This window comes from Aotus nancymaae, unplaced genomic scaffold, assembly GCF_030222135.1.
Source record: "Aotus nancymaae isolate 86718 unplaced genomic scaffold, 86718_ANA_hifiasm-v0.15.2.pri h1tg000040l, whole genome shotgun sequence".
Taxonomy (NCBI): domain Eukaryota; kingdom Metazoa; phylum Chordata; class Mammalia; order Primates; family Aotidae; genus Aotus; species Aotus nancymaae.
In genome coordinates, this window is record NW_026988454.1 from 115,419,850 (window position 1) to 115,446,668 (window position 26,819).

The 26,819-nt window shown below is 36.4% G+C and overlaps 1 protein-coding gene across 3 annotated transcripts in view; it reads left to right on the plus strand.

The window, feature by feature from the left end:
• Window positions 1-128: 128 nt before the first annotated feature.
• Window positions 129-26,819, plus strand: part of CYP39A1 (cytochrome P450 family 39 subfamily A member 1) — a 97,878-nt gene continuing 71,187 nt past the window's right edge. Inside the window, exons 1-7 of one of the 3 annotated variants that reach the window (XM_064360992.1) lie at window positions 129-549; window positions 9,349-9,484; window positions 11,827-12,001; window positions 13,453-13,602; window positions 14,863-14,956; window positions 17,602-17,709; window positions 24,287-24,377. In XM_064360992.1, the coding sequence (XP_064217062.1) occupies window positions 373-549; window positions 9,349-9,484; window positions 11,827-12,001; window positions 13,453-13,602; window positions 14,863-14,956; window positions 17,602-17,709; window positions 24,287-24,377 (931 nt within the window). In that variant the 5' untranslated portion in view covers window positions 129-372. Of the gene's footprint in view, window positions 550-9,348; window positions 9,485-9,809; window positions 9,924-11,826; window positions 12,002-13,452; window positions 13,603-14,862; window positions 14,957-17,601; window positions 17,710-24,286; window positions 24,378-26,819 lie in introns of those variants that run through there. The other 2 variants (XM_064360993.1, XM_064360994.1) reach the window with 2 other exon arrangements.

Sequence of the window (26,819 nt, forward strand, 5' to 3'; positions counted from 1 at the left end):
CACAGCGACGTCTCTGATTGGCCGGCCGCCGGGCTCCCGCTGCGGCTCCGACCCCCCTCTCCCCCCGGTTTCCACAGCAACGCCGTTGGTTCTCGCCCATCTGTCCTAGCCCGGCTCTGCCCCTCCCTGCATTTTTTCGGCGCTGGCTGAGATTCAAAGAGAAGTGGAGGTGGGAGGGAGCAACAATGAAAAAAAAATCACCTAAAAACTGGGACAGAGCAAGAAAGCCATAGTTACGAAGGAGAACTGCAAAAGTTGCAGCAGAAAGGTTGGAAGTCCCGGCAGGTTCCTTAGCCCACAGAAAAGAAGCAAGTACCAGGGCGGCAGGACTGTTTCACACTTCTCTGATTCTGAAAGGTGCTGGACAAAAACATGGAACTAATTTCCCCAGTGGTGATTATAATCCTGGGTTGCCTTGCTCTGTTCTTACTACTTCAGCGGAAGAATTTTCGTAGACCCCCGTGCATCAAGGGCTGGATTCCTTGGATTGGAGTTGGATTTGAGTTTGGGAAAGCCCCTCTAGAATTTATAGAGAAAGCAAGAATCAAGGTATGTGGCCGTATTAGGCGGGGTCTCCAGAGGAGATAATGCTTTCTTTTTTAAATTTTCTTTCATTGGCTCTCAAGTGCAGTGTTAGATCACGGGAGTGTACCTGCTTGCCTCAGCTAAAGGGTCTAGTCATTTCTGAATTCCTCTACTAGCAATTGATAACCATAGTCTGTGCAAAATTTTGCGAAAGAAATGAAATACAATGGCAGCATGCATCTACATTTTTGGAAGCAGGATTAACTTCATCGAAGTTAAATTCTAAATGTATATGTGTTAAGCAAATGTTTTCAGTAATTGGGAAAGGTAAAGTGTAATCCAATTTAAGTTTGTGAAAATGGGTAATTCGTATCCAAATCGGAGTTAACACCGAAGTATTGTACAAAGTGCTTGCACAGTTGCTCCTTACAAAATGAACAGGCACTGTATTTTTAGCTGACGTTGTTATTTGATGATGATGTACTCCATTTTTCACTACGCCCTGAGGAGACTAGTAATCCTTCCTATAGTAGATGTTTTTGTCTTGAAAGTATCTTTTAAACGTCTGAATACTTCAAGGAACAGAACTTTAAAGTTTTATTCAATTTCCAATCACAAAGATTTTATAGTATTTGATTGTCTAATAAATTCGTATGATACTAATCATCATTATTCTTGTGAATTATAATACTTTCTGTGGTGACCCATTCTTCATCTGGTTAGCCCAATTTGTAGAATAAATTTATACATAGTAGCGTTGTTATACCGCCGATCATTTACCTTCAGAATCTCTGAGATTCCAATTTAGTAAAAAACTTACAGAAAATTAAGGAGAACTAAGATGAAAATAAAAATAGCCCAGAATATCATACCGGAAACACTGTAAAAATTTAGTATATTTATATTATTTTGCTCTTTTTCCTATGCATTTACGAACTAGTGAATAACAGTGGAATAATATCGTAAATATTCTTTTATGTGCTTTTAATTTTAACATATAATGTGAGTAACTTTCCTGTATCATGAAATACGTTGAATCTTCCTCTTACGGCTATATTTTGTCATAGGAGGATACCAAAGTTTACTTAAATATCAATAGTTGGATTTATAGGTTGCTGTTAACCTTTTTTCTTTATTTCTATCAATGCTTCAGTGAACATTCTTGCATGTGTGCGTGCATGTATTGATTGTGTGGTTTTACATTTTGCACTTATCTGATTGTTTACTCAGAGTAAATTCCTAGGGGTAGAATTGCTGAATCAAAGGACATACACACCGAAATTGTTTATATGAATGTGTTACCTTTGGAAAAAGATGTATCAATATGTAATTTTTATTTTCCATTGAGTATATGGAATTGCCTAGCTTCTCATGTCCTGTGGTACACTGGATACCGTAATTCTTTGTGATTTTTGCTAGTCTGATAGATGAAAAATTATATCTCTTAAAGAAATACTCCCTTCTCTCCCACAGCCTGCCTTAGACATATGATTTTGATCATTTTTAAGGAAGATTTTTTTTACAAGCTTGTATCAGAAGGTTAAATATTTGTGAGGTCTCTGTTGTCTTTCCTGACTAAACAAAACAAGTTATTGCTGGACTCGGTGGCTCATGCCTGCAATCCTAACACATTGGGAGGCAAGGGTGGGAGGATTGCTTGAAGGAATTTGAGACCAGCCTAGGAGATACAGCGAGACCTCATCTCTACAAAAACTAAATATAAAAATAAAAAATTTTAACCTGGTCCAGTGGCACATGCCTGTAGTCCCAACTACTCCAGAGGCTGAAACGGGAGACTTGCTTGAGCTCAGGAGTTCCAGGTTGCAGTAAGCTATGATTGAGCCACTGCATTCCAGCATGGACGACAAAGTAAGAGCCTGTCTCTTAAAAAAAAAAATGACTACATTATTTGATTTTTTACTACTAAAAGCTTTTAAGGTTCACTCTTGCCTCTCTTGTACTATTAACCTGGGCAGAATGATAAAAAAAAAAAAAAAAAGCCAGAGTTCTCCCACCTTTGGTGCCAAGGGAGATTCAAACCACACAAACCCCAACCTTAATGTAGGAAGGCTTACACCGGCCTACCCCCTAAACACAATAAAACCGCAAGACCTGTCTCCTTTCACTGTTCTCTCCATTTTTGGATCAGCTTGAGAGGCCTCCCTTATTTTCTCCAGAGAAGTCTCATTATGTATGAAATAAACCTCTTCATACCCTCTTGAGGCACGTGTGTGTGTGTGTGTGCGCGCATGTATGTGTGTATGTGTGTAAATGTCATCATTATCTTGACATCCAAAGCCTTGTAGAAGACTAAAAAGAGACAACTTTGGTGACCACAGAAAAAAATCTTCCCATTATTTTAATCTTTGCATAGATTATGCATTTATATGGTTCAAAAAATTGTAAATATAAAAATTACAAGGAAAAATCCCTTCAACCTCTGTTTCCCTTCCATCCAGTTCTCACTCCTCATTCCCAACCTTAGCAACAGTGTCATTCATTTCTTATGTATCCTTTCACAGTTTCTCTAACTGTATACAAGCAAATAGAATTATAGACTTTTATTTTCCACCTCATAAGCAAAATGTGTCATATTATTCACACTGTTCTTTTGCCAGTAGGTATTTACTCTTTACATATCAGTAGCATATAGAACTCCTAATTCTTTTCTTTGAAGATGCATGGATATGGCTACATTTATTTAATAAGTTTCCTCATCAATAGACATGTGGTAGTCAGATTTCTAAGATAACCTGAAATGATCCTGTATCCATTCCCCTGTGTAACGACCTCCTTTTCAGTGTCAGCAAAACCTAGTGACTCACCTCTAATGAACAGAATATGGCACAAGTGAACTGATGTTACTTCTGTGATTAGGCTTTCATCTTGATAGCAGACTCACTTGCCTTCCTAGTTTGCATTCTTTAATGACAAGAGCTGTCATTATAGAGAGGCCTACAAGGCAAGAAATAGAGGGGGACCCTGGCCAACCCCAGTAAAAATCAAAGGTCTTCAGTCTGATAGCCTGGGAAAAACTAAATTCTGCCACCAACCCTGTCAGCTTGGTAGTGAATACTACTACCCCAGTTGAGCCTTGAGATGGCTTGAACCCAATCTTTAGTTACGAAATCCTATTACAACAGAAAAATACATATTGCAAGTCTGATACTTTGTACCTTATAATTGAGACAGAGAATTGTGTTCATGCTTCAAACTGCGAGGTTATATCAGTCTAATGTTGATTAGAATTTTTTTAAGCATACCATTTTTTTAAGCATGAGACATTGATAAAATTTCTGGCACTCTGACCGAGAGACTTATTTTAAACCTGTAATAGTACAGGCAATCTGCAGCTATCTATGAGTATCTATTTGTTGACACAATGGAAACATTATTTGAAAACACAGTGTCCCAAAGTGTACTAGGCTGAAGTTTGGTATTTTGAAAACATATTCAATAAATAGTTTATGTAAACTGTTGGAAAAATACTGGTTCAATAAAGCATCATTATTTTTCGGGTTCTAATGAGGGAAATGGTGTCTACCTCCCACCAACATGTGTAGAATGTGGAATTTTGAAAATATGGGCATAGGATTAGATGTCAAGAAGCCCTCAAAGACACAAGGTTCCCTACATTAAAATAGGTATATTAGACAACTTCTGCAGTTTACCTGCTTAAACAGCTCTTGGGAAGGGCGCCTCCTTTAAACCACTCTAAGACGTATTTGACAGTCTTATCTGTAGTCATCTATGTTGAATTAAAATCTACTTTCTTTTATATTATTATGGCTGCACTAACTTTGTTTTGGTCAGTGTGTGCATGATACATATTTTTCTATCCCTTTCAATTTTTCTGAATCTTTATATTTTAATCCAGTCTCTTGAAAAATAAAAGATAGGTTGAACTGAATGAAAATAAAAATACAGCATATCATAATCTCTATCACTATGTACTTATATTAGAAAAGAAGAAAAATCTGAAATTGATAAACTTTCAAGAATCATCTCCTCCTAAAAAAGAGTAAAATAAGCCCAAGGCAAGCAGAAGGAAGGAAATAGTGAAGAACAGAAATCAATGAAATTGAAAATTAAAAAAAAAAAATCAATGAAAGAAAAACCTGCTTTTTTGAAAAGGCCAATAACATTACCAGACTTCATGCGAGACTGGTAGAGAAATTACAAATGACCATTGTTTGAATGAAACAGGAAATATCCTTGCAGACATCAAAAGGATAATAAGGAAATACTATTAATAACTACAAACATAAATTTAACAAGTTATATAAAATGGATCAATTCTTGGAAAAACACATTCTACCAAAACCATCCAATATGCAATATATAATTTTAATAGCCCTACAGTATTAATGAAATTGAATTTTTATTTTGATAACTTCCCCAAAAGAATTTCCTAGGCCCAGATTGTGTCATTGGAAAACTATAGCAAATGTTTAAAAAAGCATTAATTATGAGTTCTACACTATTTCTTCCAGAAAGTAGAAGACAAGGGAACATTTCCAAGTCTATTTTATGAAGCTGATATTACCTTGACATGAAACTACAGATAGTACAGAAGAAGAAAACTACAGACAAATGTTACTTATGAATACAATAATGCAGAAATAACAAAATATCAGCAAATAAAATTCATCAGTATATGAAAGGAATTACAAAGTGAAGTCTGTCAAACCATGTAAGCTGCTGTATTAACAAGCTAAAGAAGAAAAAGCACATAAAGAAAAAGCATTTGACAAATTCTATGTCCATTCATGATATCCATTCATGATAAGGAATAGAAGGAAATTTCCTAATTCAATAAAGAACATCTACAAAAATTCTACAGTTAACAGGACTCTTAAATGATGAAAGACTAAATGATTTCCCCATGTGATGGGGAACAAAGCAAGGATCTATGTTGTCACAACTTTTATTCAGCATTGTGCTGGAAATTTTAGCTGGTGCGATAAAGCAAGAAAAGAAAAGACATAGTAGATTTCAAAAATAGGAAATAAAACTGTCTTAATTTGCAGATGACATGCTTGTCTCAAAAAAACTCTTGGAATAAATAGAAGGCAAACATAAAAATATCAATTCTTTGGTAACATACTAACAATGAACATGTGGAAACCATAATTAAAAATACATTAACATTTATAATCACTCAAGAAATATTTTGGTATAAATCTAACAAAACCTACAGAACTTGTATGCTAAAATCCACAAAATGTTGATGAAAAAAATTAAAAGTCTTAAGGGAGAGATATACTGTGTTCCTGATTGGAAAAGTCAACATATTAAAAATGTCAGTTTCTTCCAAACTGATATCCAGATTTGATGCAAATTCTATTCCCAGCAAGATTTGTTGTAGATATAGACAAGGCTATTCTAAAATTTATATGGAAAGGAAAGAAACTAAAATACATAAAATAATTTTGAAAAGTAGAATAGAATGAGAGGAATCATGCCACTCAATATCAAGGCCTATTACTAATCAAGACTATGTGGTATTGGAAGAAGGACAGACACAAAGATCAATGGAACAAAATAGAGTATCTAGAGATAGAGTCACACAAATATGTCAACTGATTTTCAGCAAAGGTACAAAAACAACTCAATGACATGAAGATGGCCTTTTTAAACAAATGATGATGGAGCAATTTGATGCTGTAAGCCAAAACAAACAAACAAAACAGCAACAACAAAAAACCATCCATAACACACAACAAAATGAATTTCTACCTGAGTCTTATATCTTATACAAAATTAACTCAACATAGATAACAGACTTAAATATAAAACATAAAGATATAAAAAGAAATATAGATGAATATCTTCCTAATTTGGGATAGAAAATAGCTCTTAGACTTGACATGAAAAGCACAGTTCATAAAAGGAAAAACTGCTAAATTGAACCTCATCAAAATTAAAAACATTTGCTCTGTAAAAGAGTTAATTAAGAAGATTTAAAGAAAATCTACAGACTGGGATAAAATATTTGCAAGCCACATATTCAATAAAGGACTAGTATTTAGAGTATACAAAGAACTCTCATCACTCAACAGTAAAATACAAAATCCAGTCAGAAAATGGGCAGATGACATGAACAAAAAGTGTCAAGGAAGAGAATATTCAGATGGCAAATAAGCACATGAAAAGATGTTCAACATCGATAGTCATTAGAGATATGCATATTAAAACCATGAGATACTACTGCACATCTATCAGGATGGCAAAGATAAAAATAGCAACACCACCAAATGTTGGTAAGGATACAGAGAAACTGGAGTACACATACACATGGTGGAAACATAAAATGATACAGCCACTCCAGAAAACACTTTCCCAGTTTCTTAAACATCTAAACATGCAGCTAACTATATGACCTGGCAATTGCACTTTTAGGAATTTATCAGAGAGAAACTTAATGTTTACATAAAAACTTGGATACAGATGTTTACAGAAGTACTATTTGTGATAGCCCCAAACTGAAAAGAATCCACTGTCCTTCAACCATATTTATTTTTGTTATTTTTATTTTTAGAGACAGAGTCTTGCTCTGTTGCCTTAGCCAGAGCACAGTGGTGCAAATGATAGCTCACTGCAACCTCAAAAACTCCTGGGCTTAAATGATACTCCTGCCTCAGACCCTCAAAGCAGTAGAATTATAGGCATGTCTAGCCCAACCTTCAATAATGTTTAAATAAACTGTTGTACATTCATACTGTGGAATACTTCTCAGAAATTTAAAAGAATGAATGATTGATGCACACAACAATTTGGGTGAAGATTCAGAGAATTACACTGAATGAAAAGCCAATCCCCAAAATTTGTATACTAAATGCTTCCGTTTATATAACATAGTGAAATTCAAAGTTACAGAAGTAGAGAATAGATTAGTGGTTGCCAAGATTAAGGAGGAGGTGGTAGTGGGAGAAACAGTGGGGGTGGCTATAAATGGGCATCATTTAGGATCTTTGTGAAACAGTGGGGGTGGCTATAAATGGGCATCATTTAGTATCTTTGTGGTGATGGAAATATTCTGTATCTTGACTATATCAATGCCAATAACTTGGTTGTGATACTGTACTATAGTTTCGCAAGATATTTATACTGGGAAAACAGAGTAATGGATACATAGGTTCTCTCTGTAACATTTCTTAAAACCGCATGTTAATCTACAATTATCTCTAAGTAAAAAGTTTAATTAAAAAATAAGCACTACTTCTACAGCATACCATGTGTGCCTCCCTTTACTTCATAACACTGAGGCTGCTGACGTTGCATACAAAAAACAACAAAAGGAAAGCAAGTAAAACAACACAACAGCAGCAAAAGCCCTGTTACAGAATTTCTAACACTGTGCATGACCATCTTTCACTGTTCAGTTATATTGCAATTGCTTTAAATGTCCCACATCAACAGTTTTCTCGACTACTGCTTCAATGTATTTGAATGCAGTTAGTTTACTGTTGTGGCCAGGTGCTTGTAGATGTTACAAAAGACTACCTACTAATAAGAAGTTAAGAATTCTCATTTGAACAAAACTTTAACAATGAAAATGTGTCATCTTTAAGTACTGTTTAACAAACAATTATAGATCAGGAATGTTACAAAGCAATGTAACAAAATTATATTAGTAATTACAAAATTACTGACAAAATTAGTCTGGATTACTAATATACAAAAATGGGACTTCATTTTTTTGGTGGCTCAATGGCTTTTGGGCTGGCAAGTTGCCTAGTAGCACCCAACAGTATGTTGCAGGAGTAATCATTTGCCATCTCTTGGGAGGTTTAGAAATGACTAATACTGAAATAATGATGAGTATAAATTATGCCTTGATATATTTATAATACTGCAATGGAATATGAAAGTATGATGATTCTTTTGATGATAGAATCATGGATAAGATTGTGGTTTGTTGCTCACATTCATAATTAAAGAAACTGCTAAATTATACTTAGAGGCCAGAGAAAATGATGACTTTTTTTTCCCAACAAGGTCATAGATGGCTGATATCAAACCCTGTGCTACAGTATGTTCACAGACTGCTAAGAGTGATCTGATAAAGAGGGGAAATTTAATGATGTAGGAGAGAGTGGCATAAATGTAGAAGAAAGAGAAGGCAAGAGAGTAACACAAATGGAGAAATGTTGACATTTCATGAGGGCAGGAACTTCCATCAATGTTAGCAGAAGGGAACTCATGGAGAATGGGTACAAATGTATGTACCTTGCAGGATTTAGTAGCAAGAAACTGAGATTGCTGTTTGATTGCTCCATTTTTCCGGTGAGTTACAAGGCAGGGACACTATGTCAGAGTGGAGAGGGTTGGGTAGGTTGTACAGGTGAAATAGTCATTTTGAAAACTAGAAAAGTGTATAAAGATTGCAAGGCATTGTTGAATAACCATGGATTTCCTGTAAACCAGCTGGCAATTCTGAACTCTTTTGTGGAGCAATATTGAGCTATAGGTTGCTTGTACGTCTACTAGTATCTTGAAAACAATGTTTAAATGTTACAATGTTGATATAATTTCTAATTATCATTTATAGTTATTATTTTCTACTACAGGAACGGAAGGTACAAATAAGCAATAACATGATCAAAGGGAACATTACGTATTAGGACAGAACAAATTAAAATTTATATAATTCAAATCTGGCTGAAGCAATCAGAATTTATAATTAATTACCAAATATAATCTTAATAATTTTTCTCTTAACTATAACTTCAGCATTAGGGTTCTTGGGGAGAATGGTCTTAAATATAACCCATGGCTTAGAAATGGTTACTAATATGATCTGTGTTTGTTTTATTTCAGTATGGACCAATATATACAGTCTTTGCTATGGGAAACCGAATGACCTTTGTTACTGAAGAAGAAGGAATTAATGTGTTTCTAAAATCCAAAAAAGTAGATTTTGAACAAGCAGTGCAAAATCTTGTTTATCGTACAGGTAAAGAATATTTTCAGGTAGCACATTCGAAATCCAACATTGGAATCCAAGAGTAGTTTTAGACATCCTCACTCCTCTATCAAGAATGATGAGAGTCCATTATTTTATTCTTGAGGTATGGCTAGAAGGGGAAAAGAATATGAGTCTTGCCGTTGAAATGAAAATGAATGGCAGCCTAATACATTTAGATTTGAGTCAGATACGTGAAAGTGATAAGGTTACCTCACTGATGTTTTCTTTAGAGAATATTTGGAATCTGTATCATGTTACAGCTTCCAAGATGTCACTGACTCTTTTCTACTGCTGTGTATACAATGTTCTGCAGGCTATACAACTCTTGGCCTGATTACATGTTGCTCGGCTCCCTGAAAGTAGAATTCCATGGCTTAGTACATCATTTACAATGGCATTTCCTGATATATTTTATAGGGCTATTATGGTAAGTGGGAGCTTGACTTGCCTTTCACAAATCCTCCATCTTCAGAGACTGCCAGATTGCACAGTCAGCATGCTTCCAGTGTGGCTGTCTGTCTTCATTTCTTCCCAGCTGCGAATATGTGTACTGGGGCCATTTGTCCTCGCTGGAATGCAGAGCTGGTTCATTTTGTGTCTGGTTCTTTTTTGTGCTTTCATGATGTTTTCACTTGCTTCTACTCTCTATGGCTTCTTTCTCTCTGTTTCCCTTTTTTCTTCTTTGATTCCTTTTCATGTAATCTCTTGTGCATTTCTTGCCATTAAGACAAGAAAGTTTGTTTTAAAAGCTACCAGTAATCAATAGAATTATATATATATATATATATATATATATATATTTTCTTGTTTGCATGATCATCACAACCTGTTGGTTAAATTCTTTGATTATTTAGTACTTCTTGATGTTTGGACTATGGAATTTCAAATCAAAGAATATAAATATTTTGAAGGCCTTTGATCTACAGAGTCACATATGCCTTCAGAAAAATTTACTAAGTTACCTATCGGAGGTGTATGGAAATGATTGTCTTTTTTCACCTGGGTCTCTTCTGTGGACTTTTAGGCTTAAATATTTCTGTTTAACAGATGAAATATGTTAATATTTATTCTTGAATCAGTTTCCCATTCCTCCCATGTATGCTTTAATCATAGAGAAGATGTATGCTCAGGAAATCTAAAAACTATTTTTCATTAACTTACACAAAATGTAATTTACACATAATAGGATGATGAAATACAAAATTAAAACTTATTCTTTGAAAAAGTTACTTCAATAAAGGTGACAACAATGGACATAGGGGACTACTGGAGGGGAATGGGGAGGGGACAAAGGTTGAAAAACTATTGAGTACTGTGCTCATTACCTGAGTGATGGGATTAATCATACCCCACACTCAGCATAACACAATATACTCATATAACAAACCTGCATATGTACCCCGAATCTAAAATAAAAGTCAAAATGTTTTTAAAAAAGAAAAAGCTACTTCAAAATAAATAAAAAATGAGTAAAAGTAAACCCCAATTCCTAAATAGAAGTGTGTATTGTAGAAGGAGCATGAATGCTAATATAAAGGAAATAGTGGGCTCACAGCTTTTCATAGGGTTTGGAAAGGCCTCCTGGTGAAATATTCAAGAAGACACCTGTAGGAAAAATAGAAATTTGTAGGAGAAGTTTGAAGTTCATAGGTATAAGTGTGTGGGATTGGGTGGGAGTAGATATGGGTAAAATAAAGGAGAGAATAAGTTCTGAGCAGACAGAACAGCCTCTGAAATGTTGGGATATGTAAAATATGTGTTTTTAATGTATCTGGACTATAGATTTGGAGGGAGAAGGGCTGAAAATACCAGCTCTCTTCATCACCTATTTATAGATTATGCCTTAAAGTGAATAGACTTTCACTATCTCACAGCATACGTTGAATCTTTTTTGTTTGTTTGTTTTGAGATAAAGTCTCAGTCACCCAGACTGGAGTGCAGTGGTGCGATCTCAACTCACTGCAACCTCCTCCTCCTAGGTTCAAACGATTCTTCTGCCTCAGCCTCCCCAGTTGCTGGGATTACAGGTGCCTGACACCACACCCAGCTAATTTTCCTATTTTTAGTAGAGACAGGGTTTCACCATGTTGGTTAGGCTGGTCTGGAGCTCCCGATATCAAGTGATCCACCTGCCTGTGCCTCCCAGAGTGCTGGGATTACAGACGTGAGCTACCACACTCAGCCAAGAGTAGGTCGAATCTTTATCTACTTTTATTTACCGGAGGTGACTTTAGGTGCTGGGAGGACTTTAGCGGTAGTCCCTGCTGACCAAATAATAGTAGAGATATATTGACTGTGCTTGTTTTGAAAATAGTTTTCTTTGTTCATAGCATCAATTCCAAAGAATGTCTTTTTAGCACTGCATGAAAAACTCTATATTATGTTGAAAGGGAAAATGGGGACTGTCAATCTTCATCAATTTGCTGGGCAACTGACTGAAGAATTACATGAACAACTGGAGAGTTTAGGCACTCATGGGACAATGGACCTGAACAACTTAGTAAGGTAAATAGATGCATTAGTATGATTTAGTCTTGCTTTTTGTTTTAAATTAAAAAAAAAAAGAAGAATCGTATACATTGGACTTCAAAAATTGTCAGATTGATTAATGAAATACACCTCACTAGGCTATTAAGAGATTATTTTAATCTTTAAATCCTAATTCAGTTCAGCATTTCTATTTTATGGTGAGCAAATAAGCCAATACAATCATTGTAATACATTTGTGGTAATTTCTCCTTAGTCATTCCATACAATTGTGTATAAATTACGTGGATTTACCTCTTTCAGTTTTCATGCTTCCATCAGAATTTTGTTAAAACATTCAGTACAATTTGTGATTATTAGAACAAGAGGACATTGAGAGGATGGGGGAGAGGATGGAATCAAAAAGTGGTGAAAAATGTCCAGGAGATGTTTATGGTACTTAACACGTGGCTCAGGCAGTCATTGTGGGCCTTAGGACTGAGCTCCAGGGTCCTCTATTAAGAGAGGTCCCAGGGAAGAGCAGCAGACAAAGTCAGCCCTATTCTGAAGCTTTCTGGAAAATTTAAGGACTGGGCATGGGACCTCTGAAAAATATTTCCCACATGCATACAGAGATTTGGTAAATTGAAGTTACCTGAGTCAGTTTGCCAAGAATCAGCAGTTCAGACTCAAACCGAAATACACTGAACATTTTCTTAGAGGTCCAGTAGTGGGTGGTGGAGGAGGGGCACAAAAACTACCAAATTAAAAAAGGGGCTGAAACATACCCAATGTTTATAATAAAATGAAGATATTGAAATGAACAAAATATCCTTGGATATTTTTGAAACTTTGGCAGAAGGAGATTATGAAGGGATGGTAAATAATAACTTAATAGTATTAAATGTTTTAAGGCATGTTAACAATATTTTATATTATTTATCTTAAGTATGCTACAGTAATCACTTTATTCTCTTAATGGTAAAACTTATTGATGATATGTACTATATTTCAATAGGCAATAGTTTGAATTTATGGGATCCTGTGAGAAATTAGGAAATTTGGTGACTAATAGTGCCCTGATTCTTTGTTTTTGTTGTTGTTGCTATCTAAAGGCATGGACTATATCTTAGCTATTATTATTTGCTAAATAAAATTTTGTTGAATTGTATTAGTTTATTTTCTATCTTATATTTCTCAATTTATTTCTATCTCAATTTATTATCTCATATTTGTCAGAATCTAATATGCTTGCTCAGAAAGCATTTAAATATCTTCAGATAAATCAAACCACAGTTTTAGTTCCACCTGTATTATCTTGACCACAGTAAGCAAATATCAAAACTTCTTAACAGTGACTTTTTCACAGGAGAATCTGCCACATATTATCTGTCCCTCATATATTGCTGTGAAATAATGCCCTGCTTTGTATCCTTTGCCTTTCTTCTTTGGTCTTTGGGTCTGACTCTCTGTGTGTTTCTGTCTTGTAGACATCTGCTTTATCCAGTCACAGTGAATATGCTCTTTAATAAAAGTTTGTTTCCTACAAACAAGAAGAAAATCAAGGAGTTCCACCAGCATTTTCAAGCTTATGATGAAGATTTTGAGTATGGGTCCCAGTTGCCAGAGTCTCTTCTAAGGTTTGTTTCCTACAATTAATTCTTTCATCAAGCTCCTCTCAGCAATTCATGCACCTTTCATTTTTCTGTTCTAAGTAGATGTAATAGTTTAAGTGGGAGAGAAGGTGTTTGTTTCTGGTGTCTGTATGTTAACTGAAGGAGGACCAAAGAAGAGAGATGCTTTCCTTATTTTGATGAACAAAAAAATAAGAGAGAGAGAGAAAAAGAGATTGATGGGATTAAGAATTTATTTTAAGGCCTTTTACCCCATGTACAGTGTATTATTATTGCACTCATTGCTGCAGTTAGGATTCCTGCTAAATCATCAACATGAGCAGTCTTAAAATCATAGACTGTTCTCATTCTCTTTGAGGCAAACATGGATGTGGTCAAATGCATTTCTCACAGTTGGCTCAGACAAATGTTTTTAAAATGAGTCATATGCAAAGCAACTGCATGGTTTAGAAATTTCTTGGCAATGGCTCTATGTCTTACTCCATTTAGGTTGCTATAACAAAGTGTCATAGACTGGGAAGCTTATAAACAACAGAAATTTATTTCTCATTGCCCTGGAGGCTGGAGGTCTGAGATGAGGGTGCCAGCATGGTCACGTTCTGGTGAGGGCCCCTTCCAGATTGCATACTCCCAATTTTTCACTGTGTTCTCACGTGGTGAAAGGGGCAAACAAACTCCCCCAGACCCCATTTATAAGGATACGACTCCTTTTCATGAGGACTCTCTCCTTATGACCTAGCTACCACCCAAAAACCCCCACCTCCTAATACGATCACCTTGGGCATTAGGATTTCAACATATAAAGTTTTGAGAGGGACACAGACATTCAGACCAGAACCTACATAGACTATTGGTCTACAATGGTGACTGTTGAGAAAAGATTTAGAAGATTAGCACCAGTTTGTTTTTCCCAGCTTAAGTCAGCAATTGGTTCTGTGCATTGGGTTTTCATTCTCCTACAACTTACAGCAGCCACATTAAAAGCAGACCAAGCAAGTTGTGGGTTCTACCTTCTTATTCAGTACCAATCCAATAGGGCTCCAAACTTTTATTTACAAAAGACACTAAAATATAGTTTTTTCACCTCCCCAATTGTCCTCGTGGAGTAATAATTCCGAAGGTAGACCTTTCATGAAATTTTACCTAAAAATGAAGAATACATTTAGAGAAATAATTTTCATTCCACAGATATCCCCTTTTTATGCTATGACCTATTATTTCTAAAGTGCTTTCAAATTAATTTCTGTATATTTTGTCCTCACGTAGAAACTGGTCAAAATCCAAAAAATGGCTCCTGGAATTGTTAGAGAAAAACATTCCAAATATAAAAGCATGTACATCTGCAAAAGATAATTCCATGGTAAGTATTTCTCACCCTCTTTTTTTTCTGACATATGTGAAATAAAGACAGTAATAAATTATAGTTGTTAAAATATATTTTGCTAAAACACATGAGATTTATTATATATCATTTTTGTGTCAACCACTGTACTGGACATGTTGAGATACATTATTTTATTGTTACATCCTCACAGCAAAGTAGATGACTTTGTCGTTGATGCCACTACCATTAGTTGTTTGTTTAGGTGCAAGGAGGGGGAATAGTATAATTTGAAAAGCCAGGCACTAGGAGTCTATGACCTAAGTGTTATTCCAGATCTATGGTTCTTCAAGTGCCGCCCATAAACTGACAGCAGCAGCCTCACCTGGGAATCACTCAATGAAAAACTCTGCAGTAAGCCAGGCATGGTGGCTCATGCCTGTAATCCCAGCACTTTGAGGGGGCCGAGGCAGGAGAATTGCTTAATCTCAGGAGTTCAAGACCAGCCTGGGAAATATAGCAAGACCTCGTTTCTACAAATAATGATTTAAAAAAAAAAATTAGCCAGGCATGGTGCCAAACACCTGTGGTACCAGCTATTGGGAGGCTGAGGTGGGAGGATCATGCTTGAGCCTGGGAGTCAAGGCTGCAGCAAGCCATGATTGTGCCACTGCACTCTAGCCTGGGGGACAGAGCAAGACTCTGTCTCTAAATCAATCAATCAATCAATCAATCAATCAATCAATCTTTGAGGTAGATCCCAACAATCTGGTTTAACAAGTCTTACCTTTGGTTCACATGTTTTCTAATGAATGGTTCTCACCTCTGCCTCCTCATTAGAATCACCTCCAGGACCTTTCAAAAACTGCCTGATGCCAGGGTCTGCCCACAGAGACTGGGTTTCATTTGGTCTGTACTGCCTAGGCTCAAATGCAGTCACTGGTTGTGTAACCTTGGGCATAATACCTAGTCTCTTGGCCTCAGTTTCCTCACCTATCTCATAAAGTTGTTGTGGGAATTAAATGATTTAATTTTTGTAAAGCATTGAGAACAGAGGACTGGTAGGAGCATATCATTGCTATCATAATTTAAAAAAATATCTTCAAATATTTTTACATTTAAACATGGCATCAAAAGTTTTTGTTTGTTTTTAGTTAAACAGCAAGTATTACCACAAACAGCTTTGCTTAAAACTAGAAAGCAAGATGGCCTTAGGAAAAAGGACCATGTAAGTGTTTAGTTATCTCCTTCCTGAATAAAGGGGATAGGAAGCCCTGCTGGAAGGCCCTTCACTGACAAACTATATTTCAGCTAATATTTTTGTTTTATAAACAACCCAGACAAATGCACATTTTCTTTGCATTATTTTCTAGGACTTAGGGCAAAAACACATGTATATAAAAGGTATACCCAGATAGATCTGCAATCTGTGGGCCTAGCAAACAGAATTTTGAGATTTCCAGTTAAAATTCTCTACCAACAGTACCTCTAGAATAGCATTTATTTTTCTTACTCTGAAGAAATGAGTTATTTTCAGTCATAGGTACTGTAACTCCCTATTTGTATTCATCCGTTTTCATGCTGATAAAGACATACCTGAGACAGGGTAATTTACGAAAGAAAGAGGTTTAATGGTTCCATATGGCTGGGGAGCCCTCACAATCATGGTAGAAGGCAAGGAGGAGCAAGTCACTTAACATGGATGGCAGCAGGCAAAAGGAGAGAGAACTTGTGCAGGGAAACTCCACTTTGTAAAACCATCAGATCTCATGGGACTTACTCACTCACTTTCACGAGAACAGCACTAGAAAGATCTGCCTTCATGATTCAGTTACCTCCCACTGGATCCCTACCACAACATGTGGGAATCCAAGATGAGGTTTCAGTGGGTTCATAGCCAAACCATATCACTATTTAAATAAAAAATAAGTTTGAATTTTGCTGAAGCCAATCCAGTGTTTAAGACTTCAGGAGAGAATTCAACTTGAACATCAATGAGCAGTTTAACTTTATTTTTTGATGTATTGCATCTCTGTTTTCCTCTAGCAGTGTTCACACAGAGCTTGTTTTTTTTTAGACAGAGTCTTGCTCTGTTGCCCAGGCTGAAGTGCAGTGGCATGACCTTGGCTCACTGCAACCTCTGCCTCCCAGGTTCAAGCAATTCTCCTGCCTCAGCCTCCTGAGTAGCTGGGACTACGGGTGCATGCCACCATGCTTGGCTAATTTTTGTATTTTTAGTAGAGACAAGGCTTCACCATATTGGCTAGGCTGGTCTCGAACTCCTGACCTCATGATCTGCTACCTTGGCCCCCCAAAGTGCTGAGATTACAGGTGTGAGGCACTGTGCCCAGCTAAGCTTGCAATTTTATACTAATATTAAAAAAAAAAAGTGGACTAAGAAGAAATTTAAAAGATTTTGTTGTCTTCAACTGCATAAATAGATTTCAATGGTCTAGTGAAGCAGGATTTGAACAAATGCAGTGAGGCGATCAGGCTCAAGAATCCCTACTTCTAATTACTGTACTACAGTAAGGACATAAGTCCCTTGGCATGCCTCAAACCACAAAACCTGGGAATGGCAGAAATGATATCTTTCATATTAAAGAAAAATGCATGATCTTGTTTATTAACATCAATCTTTGTCACCTAGCCATGGCTTGACAATGTTTATTTCTTTTAAACAGACATTATTGCAAGCCACGGTGGATATTGTAGAGACAGTAACAAGTAAGGAAAACTCACCCAGTTATGGGCTCTTACTGCTTTGGGCTTCTCTGTCTAATGCCGTTCCTGTAAGTATATTAGTAAAGTATGAGTTACATTGCTCTCTACTGTCCTTTTTCTGTCCATTTCTTTCTTTCATTCTTTTTTTCTACCCTTTTCACTCATTATGAAAAAGAAAAAAATTACAGTGGATTTGGTTGTGAGATAAAAACCAAAACTGAATGCCTAATGAAATCTGATTAGGTCATAAAGAAGGCAAAAACAGATCCCAAGTGAGTTCTGTCCTCTGAAAGTCAGTGTGTAACAGGATGAAGGAAAAGTTGGCCCTTTGGGGCAAGTTGTACACAACCTCTGTTTGTGGAGCATTTTTTGTGTGTCTACCAATGTGCTTAGTATTGATATTGAAAAGATGAATAGGGATTGGCCACACACTTTTATTGGAAAGAATGAGTAGACGGATAGTTTCGGGTAAATTAGGCTTGCATCCAGACATCCCAAGTCATAGTTGTAGACTTTCATGGTGGTAACTTAAATTCTCTGTGCCTCCATTTCCTAACAAGGGATAATGTACTATTTTACCTAATAAGGGTAAAAAAAGGATAATGTACATAAACCTCCTACTGTGGTCTTAGAACTTGGGTGCTTAATAAATGGTAGTTCTCATTTCTCTAAAAAGTTGTTGTGGGGATTTAACAAGATAAGCCTAGCTGGTATCAGTGAATATTAGCTCTTTCTCTCCATTTGTACCCATTCTCCTTCTGTGTGCCATTCCTGTTTTCATTACCATTCCTGTTTGCATTACTTAGCATTATGGTCCTACGAGCTTCTGCATGAATGGTGCTGGTGAAGTTGGAACTTTTAGCACTTCTAAAGAGAGCAGAGACTTAAAAAACTGTTTCTTTTTTTTTTCTTTTTTCTTTTTTTGAGAGGGAGTCTTGCTCTGTCATCCAGGCTGGAGTGCAATGGCACAATTTCAGTTCACTGTAACCACTGCCTCCCGGGTTCAAGTGGTTCTCCTGCCTCAGCCTCCTGAGTAGTGGGGATTACAAACATGAGCCACCACGCCCAGCCAAAAAACTGTTTGTTTTTTTTTAAAGCTGTCATGAATTAAATTAGAACCATGAGATTTGTCTGCCATGTCATGTTCAATGCACACTTGTTTCCTGCGACAGGAGGTTCTCACATTAGTCTAAGATGCTACTTATATTATCCAAAATTAAAGGGTACTCTTTTAAATATATTTGTTTTCTACTAAACAGAATTTAACCCAACCCTAATGATATGTGTGGTCATTTTTCTTCCGTTTTCTTCCAACAAACAGAAATGAGGAAGATGTTTTAAGTATTATTTATTTAGCCTTACTTTAATAAAGGCCTAGGTTGTTAAAGGCTTTCTATCTCCTGATATTCTAGTTTCCCTTAACTTGTTGAAAAACACTGTAAAAAGAGAAGAGATAGAAATTCTGGCCTGTTTGCTCAAATATATGTTACCTAGTGGAATATACATTTCATTCGATTGGTCAAGTAAAAGTAGTCTAAACCCTTCCCCTTCTTTATGTACCTATAATATTATTCTCTCGTTTTTCCTTAAATAATTTTCTTGGAAACTGATTAAGCTACAGCAAAGTTGAAAAGCAAACATCAAAACAACTTCCAAAGTACCAACAAGACAGCCACTCCTGTCAGATAATTAATTTTCAAGATCTCTTTAGAAACATCCCCCGGAAGAAAGACACACAAAGCCCCATTGATCTGACACAGGGGAAGTCAGTTCTTTGGAATTTGTTGCTAGCACTGGTCTGAAAGGATTTAAATCATTCATTTCAGAAAGGAAGTGTCTGATGATTAGAGAAAATTCCATCTTACTGGCTCTTGTTGGCATCTCCAAGAGGCAGCCTGGTGAGCAGGCAGAGACCCTGGAGAGGCTTTAAAGTCTGGTCCAAAGCCAATTCCCAGCACTGGGTAACAGTGGGCCAATTGTTTAACCTGCCCAAGCCTCAGTGCCCTTATCTGTAAAATGGGATTAATGCTACACCTACCTCAAAGGGTAGTTATAAGAATTATTTGGTAAGAAATACATAGTGGCTATTAGTACCCGGTTCAGCGTAGGTGTTCAATAAATGCTGATTTTCTTCCCTTACAAAAATTATCTCCCTAGCTTCAATCAATCATTACTTTCAATGACCCACTGATAATGAACATAGAATATCCTAGCTTCCAAGTATTTGATGGCTCAAAGGACCCAGAGTGGGAGAATCCACTGCTGTCCTGGCTTTTGTGACCTTTATTGCTGCTGAGAGTGCCAGAAGCCCAGCTAGAGGTATAGGTGGTGGGGCCTGTCTTTTCCTGCAGTCCAGATTATATCTTTATCTCATCTCTCCTACTTTGTACTATGCCTCAAGGCCTGTGGGACTCAGAGCTTGGGCTTCAGATGGGATAGGTACCAGATCCCTAGGAAGCTCCATTATAGCCCACGATATTAACTATAATTTATGAAATTATTTTTATGGGAAAACTGTTTCTAAGTTCCAAGAAATTTCTGACTGCCGAATGATTTTTTTTTATCACTTTACATTTCTTTTTCTTTTTTATTGTATGTTAAGTTCTGGGGTACATGTGCAGATCTTGCAGGATTGTTGCATAGGTACACACATGCCATGGTGGTTTGCTATCTCCATCCTCCGTCACCTACATCAGGTATTTCTCCCAGTGTTATCTCTCCCCAGCTTCCCTGCCTGTCCCCGCTGTCCCTCCCCTAGTCCCTCATCCCCCTAACATACCCCAGTGTGTGTTGCCTTCCCTGTGCCCATGTGTTCTCATTGTTCAACACCCACCTATGAGTGAGAACATGCAGTGTTTGGTTTTCTGTTCTTGGGTCAGTTTGCTAAGAATGATGGTTTCCAGATTCATCCATGTCCCTACAAAGGACACAAACTCATCATTTTCTGTTCTTGTATCAGTTTGCTGAGAATGATGGTTTCCAGATTCATCCATGTCCCTACAAAGGACACAAATTCATCGTTTTTTATGGTTACATAGTATTCCATGGTGTATATGTGCCACATTTTCTTTGTCCAGTCTGTCATTGATGGGCCTTTGGGTTGGTTCCAGGTCTTTGCTATTGTAAACAGTGCCACAATGAACATACATGTGCATATGTCTTTATAACAGAATGATTTATAATCCTTTGGGTATATACCCAGTAATGGACTTGCTGGGTCAAGTGGAATTTCTATTTCTAGATCCCTGAGGAATCGCCACACTGTCTTCCACAATGGTTGAACTAATTTGCACTCCCAACAGTGTAAAAGCGTTCCTATTTCTCCACATCCTCTCCAGCATCTGTTGTCTCCAGATTTTTTAGTGATTGCTGTTCTAACTGGTGTGAGATGGTATCTCAATGTGGTTTTGATTTGCATTTTTCTAATGACCAGCGATGATGAGCATTTTCTCATATGTTTGTTGGCCTCATGTGTCTTCTTTTGAAGTGTTTGTTCATATCCTTTGCCCACTTTTGAATGGGTTTGTTTGTTTGTTTCTTGTAAATCTGCTTTAGTTCTTTATAGACTCTGGATATTAATCCTTTGTCAGATGGGTAAACTGCAAAATTTTTTTCCTATTCTGTTGGTTGCCGATTCACTCTAATGATTGTGCTTTTGCTGTGCAGATGTTTTTTAGAAGATTTCTCCAAACCAATCACAAAGCTGATGTTTTACCTTTTTTATCCGCTGCATCTCTGAAGTTCTTTCTAAATAGTTTCAGTAGCAATCGCTACCCCATCCCACTCTCAACTCCCACAGCATTTATTATTTTGTAACATGGGTTTGCTCTTTCACTGTCTTGTACATTTAGTTCATTTTTCTCCGATATGTATTCATATCCCCAACTAGATGTGAAAATTCTTCGGACAGGAATTATCTCATACATATTTGTGTTTACCATGATTGGTAGAAGACTCTCTGACATGTTATAGAGACTCCATCCAAATCTTTTTTTGAATGGATAAATCAACAATACCAAAGAACACACTCAATCCGTCTTCTCTTAGACACAGCAAAGTTACAGAGCTTTCCTCCTTGCCCCTTCTCTCCGTTCTTCTTTCCTCTCCAAAACAATGGAACAGCATTGTGGTGGCTACTTCTGCAGTTCGGTGAGCTAAGTGGCCCTTTTTCTTCTTGCCCATCTCTGACCATGGACTTGAACTGTTTCACAAAAGACTAATTGATACCGTTGGGAGCAGTTATCGACTCCTTTCCCAAATGTGGGTGCACAAAGACTTCAAGGTCACTTATTCTTGCTTATTGATTTGGTAATGCATATAAACTTTTTTTACTTTCTTTTGCATGCCTTTTTTATGTTTTAAAAATATTTTGGCTTATTTAAAAATAGAAAAAATGGGGCCGGGCGTGGTGGCTCACGCCTGTAATCCCAGCACTTTGGGAGGCCGAGGCAGGTGGATCACGAGGTCAAGAGATCGAGACCATCCTGGTCAACATGGTGAAACCCCATCTCTACTAATACAAAAAAATTAGCTGGGCATGGTGGTGCATGCCTGTAATCCCAACTACTCAGGAGGCTGAGGAAGGAGAATTGCCTGAACCCAGGAGGCGGAGGTTGCAGTGAGCCGAGATCGCGCCATTGCACTCCAGCCTGGGTAACAAGAGCGAAACTCCGTCTCAAAAAAAAAGAAAAAATGTCGAAACAGAAATCTGTTAAGAAAAAAAGAAAAAAAGAGACATTAAAAAAGGCAACAGCCATTTGTAGTTTAGCTAAATTCCTTGTGTTTGTCATTTAAGTAGTATCCAATTTTGTTGAATCTCTAAAAGTATAATTAGGCACATTCAGCTATGAACCTCTCTTTTGTGTAACTGAAAATCTATGTGATATGGTTTGGCTCTGTGTCCCCACCCCCATCTGATATTGCATTGTAATCCCCACATGTAAAGGGAGGGACCTTGTGGGAGGTGATTGGATGATGGGGGCTGTTTTCTCCATGCTGTTCTTGTGATAATGAGTGAGTTCTCACAAAATCTGATGCTTTAAATGTGTTTAACTGTTTCCCCCACCCCCTTCTCCTCCCAACCTGTAAGATGAGCCTTGCTTCCCATTTGCCTTCTGCCATGATTGTAAGTTTCCTGAGGCTTCCCCAGCCATGCAGAACTGTGAGTCAGCTAAACCTCTTTTGTTTATAAATTACTCAGTCTCAGGGAATTCTTTACAAAGCAATGTGGAAACAAACTAATTCACTATGTATTATCACTATTTTTTCCCCCTAACATGAACTCTTGACTATTCAAATAAGATGCAGTGAGTATGGAGTAGTTATTAATTGAATCCAATAATTCAGCACTTTCATCTGTAGTTAATAGTAGAAAGGAGGCCTGAGTAAAGACAGGACAAGATAGTTCTCTGAGTATCTGTTTCATCATCTGTAAAAATGAACTAGATAATCTCTAGGATAAATCTTTGTTAATCAGGGTAATACTCCTGAAAGAAGGTCTCTGAATTGAGGACCCTTGGTTCCCCTATTCACCTTGTTTATGTAAATAGTACCATATTTATCCTTGCACTATCAATTTAACATCACAAAGGGAAAAATAATGAACAGTATTTAACTTGGTTTATTAGAGCACTTCTCTTTGGACAATTGCTGTTCCTCTGTTGACCACAGAGGGGAGTATTGGTATTATTTAAAGATACATAATGTTACCTCACAAAAGAAACGAAGAAACTAAATTTAGTCAAAGAATTACCTGATTCATTTCAGGACTAATTTTCCTAGATGAAATCTCTTCCATAACAAATGCATTTAGAAAATAATGAAAGTGAAACCCAAGCTTCTTTGGATGATTTTATACAGGTTTTCTTCATTATGTAACTGAAGAACAGAAGCAAAACTATCTACCTGAGGAAGAAGTTAATTTTTAAGATGTAAAGCAGTACGATTTTATCTTGTAATGCCATAATGAGGAGGTATGAAATAATTTTGAGTGGCCAAGAGAGAAAATGTGCAAATATACTATATTCAATAGCATTCCAGTGTGAAAGACTCTTCAATTTTTTTCTTATATTTACTAATTTAGAGCCAAAAAAGGACTCTATTTTTGACATTGAGTACTCTTATAACTCAGTTTATGGAATGATTTCCTGCTACATTTTCCTGGGTTTATTTAAAACTACTACATTTCACTTGCAGAATATAAAATTTGCTAATTCACTTGTATTCTAAGGAAATTAAATCTTGGATTGTTTAATTGTTTAAATCTTTAATTGTTTTGGATTAATATTCTTAAGTGTCATAATTAGTTGCTTCTGAAAATTTAATATATGCCTATATAATATTTTATGTTGCTCATTAATAAGAATAACTTTTCTCATTTTTTAGTGAAGATAGATGTCTAATATATTTAAATAATATAGTTAAATTATGGTGACAATGAAAATTTAAATATGACTTTTTGGAGTTATATTACATATCTCTTATTATAATATCTGTTGTTTTCAAAAGATGCTTTCCACTAATGTGCTCTTAAGGTTAATTTAAACATCGTCCTTTTTGTACAAAAAAAATTATGACTAATACTAAGTATGCTTTTGTTTACCTTCAAAGAAGTTCATATTTTTGATGTATGTTTTTCTTTTTAAGGTTGCATTTTGGACACTTGCATACGTTCTTTCTCATCCTGATGTCTACAAAGCCATTATGGAAGGCATATCTTCTGTGTTTGGCACAGCAGGTACTAACCTGAGTTAAGTTATATAGAAAGACACAGCTAATAATGCATGTTTGTCACACATTAATGGCAAAGTGAAATGATTCTGTAAAAATTCAGCATAATCCAGAATTCAACATAATTTGTTATATGTCAGGATATAAATTGATCAGGTAGAATCCTAGAATTTAATTACTGTCAAGCATTTTAGTACAACTCCTTCATTTTTTGAATGATGAAATCAGTGCTATAGAGATTTTGATTTGCCTAATTTCCTTACTTAAATATATATGCACATGTTTATTCTAATCTCTTGGCTCCTTACCTCAATTGAATGAATGTCTACAGTTTTGATGTTCAGGATTTTTCAGATTTTACAGAAGTAATAGGGTGTATATTTCATATGAAACGTAAGAGCCCTAATGGGAATATAGAGGTCAGGTAAGGCTTGCTACCAAAGTATTATTAAAAGACAACAAACAGGCTGGGTGTGGTGGCTCATGCCTGTAATCCCAGCACTTTGGGAGGCCAAGGCAGGCAGATCACGAGGTCAAGAGTTAGAGACCATCCTGTCCAACATGGTGAAACCCCGTCTCTACTAAAAATACAAAAAAAATTAGCTGGGCATGGTGGCGCGGGCCTGTAGTCCCAGCTACTCGGAAGGCTGAGGCAGGAGAATTGCTTGAACCCGGGAGGCAGAGGTTGCAGTGAGCCGAGACGGTGCCACTGCACTCCAGCCTGGCGCCTGGTGATGTAGCGGGACTGTCTCAAAAAAAAAAATAAAAGACAACAAACAAAAAACAAATAAAAAGAAACCCTTTCAATTATTAGAAATTTGAGTGTTTGGGAACTGCATATAGGGATTGTTGTCTTGAACTCTTTAGTTCAGATGTCAGCTGTTTATCATATATTTTAAAAAGCAAAAATAAGCCTGAATAAAGAGTACTCAACTAACTTGTTTATTCAGCATAATTTGACTAATCTGGGGAGTGGATTTTTTTAAACTTCTTAATATGTCAAGTTATGTATCCTGATATAAAAAGAATAAGAAATGATAGAGTTTTCTTAGAAGAAAACAATATAACAATGGGGCAAAAGGTATGATGCCAGTTAATGGTTTTCCCTCTCCTCTCCATGATTACTGAAAATATTTTAAGTTTTTTTTTTATTGCATCTTATTGAGTTAAACCAAAAAGCCAACTCTCTTGGTAAGCATGAATATCTAAGTAATACTGTTTGAGCCTTAAGTATGCATCAACAGATGCTGGACCTTATAGAAATGGTGAGCCTTGGCATCCCTGAATGCCAACAATGCTAACAGGTTAAATTCTAGAAAGACACTGATGAATATAAGAGAAGACAACTGGCCTTTATGCAGCTTGCATCTACAAAGCAAATAGAAATGCATGTGCCCACATATCTATAAATGGGAAAAGGCAATGCACTCTCGCTGGTCAGATATTCTCCTTTATCATCTCCTTACTAGAGTCTTTTCCTGACTTAGGGTCCTCAAAATTTGTAGTCTTTAGGGTATAAATAAATAAAAGGGTAGAGAATAGCTTCTGTATAAGTGTGGTTTTTAAAAAAGTTTGATGTCTTTTATAAATAGTTTTCAATTCTGCAGTGGTGTCCTATAGACTGAAAGCATTGAAATAATTTAGCTGTTACACTGGTAGTACTATTCGAAGGAGCATTTTTTTGTGTCAGAAGAGAAGAGTGCGTTCTGCAAATAAACAAGAACATAGAAAAAGACCAAAATTTGTGGTCTCTAGGGTGCAAATAAATAAAAGGGTAGAGAGAGGATGATGGGGATAATGTGGGGGTCCTCTCTTACGCGAAAGCCACAGTGGAAGTGTAACATTAATCTAAATTTATTTATTTTTTAATTTTCTGCATCAATCTAAATTTCTTCAGTGCTTGAATCTGGAACTCTTGAACCCAGTTCTAGGGAAGAAAGATAAAATCCTTTGTCTTTTTCTATGTTCTTGTTTATTTTCAGGACCCACTCTTCTCTTCTGATGCAAAAAATGCTCCTTCGAATAGTACTACCAGTGTAACAGCTACCTTATATCAATGCTTTCAGTCTATAGGACACCACTGCAGAATTGAAAACTATTTATAAAAGACATCAAACTTTTTTTAAAACCATACGTATACAGAAGCAATTTAATCAATTCATACATAAGATTTAGTAGCCGCTCAAGAATTTAAATGTTGTGAGAGGAGTCCGCAGATCCTTGGAGGCTGATATCAAGGAAGAATCCATGTGTCCATACAAAGGATTCTGTCAACAAAGGAACCTTAAAGTACATTGTATTAATCAGAACTCTCCAAAGAGATAGAAACAATAGGATGTAAATAGATACATAGATCAAGAGAGAGAGAAAGCTCAAAAGATATCTATTATAAAAAAATTGGCTGACCTGACTATTGAGGCTGAGAAGTCCCATGATGTGCTATTTATGC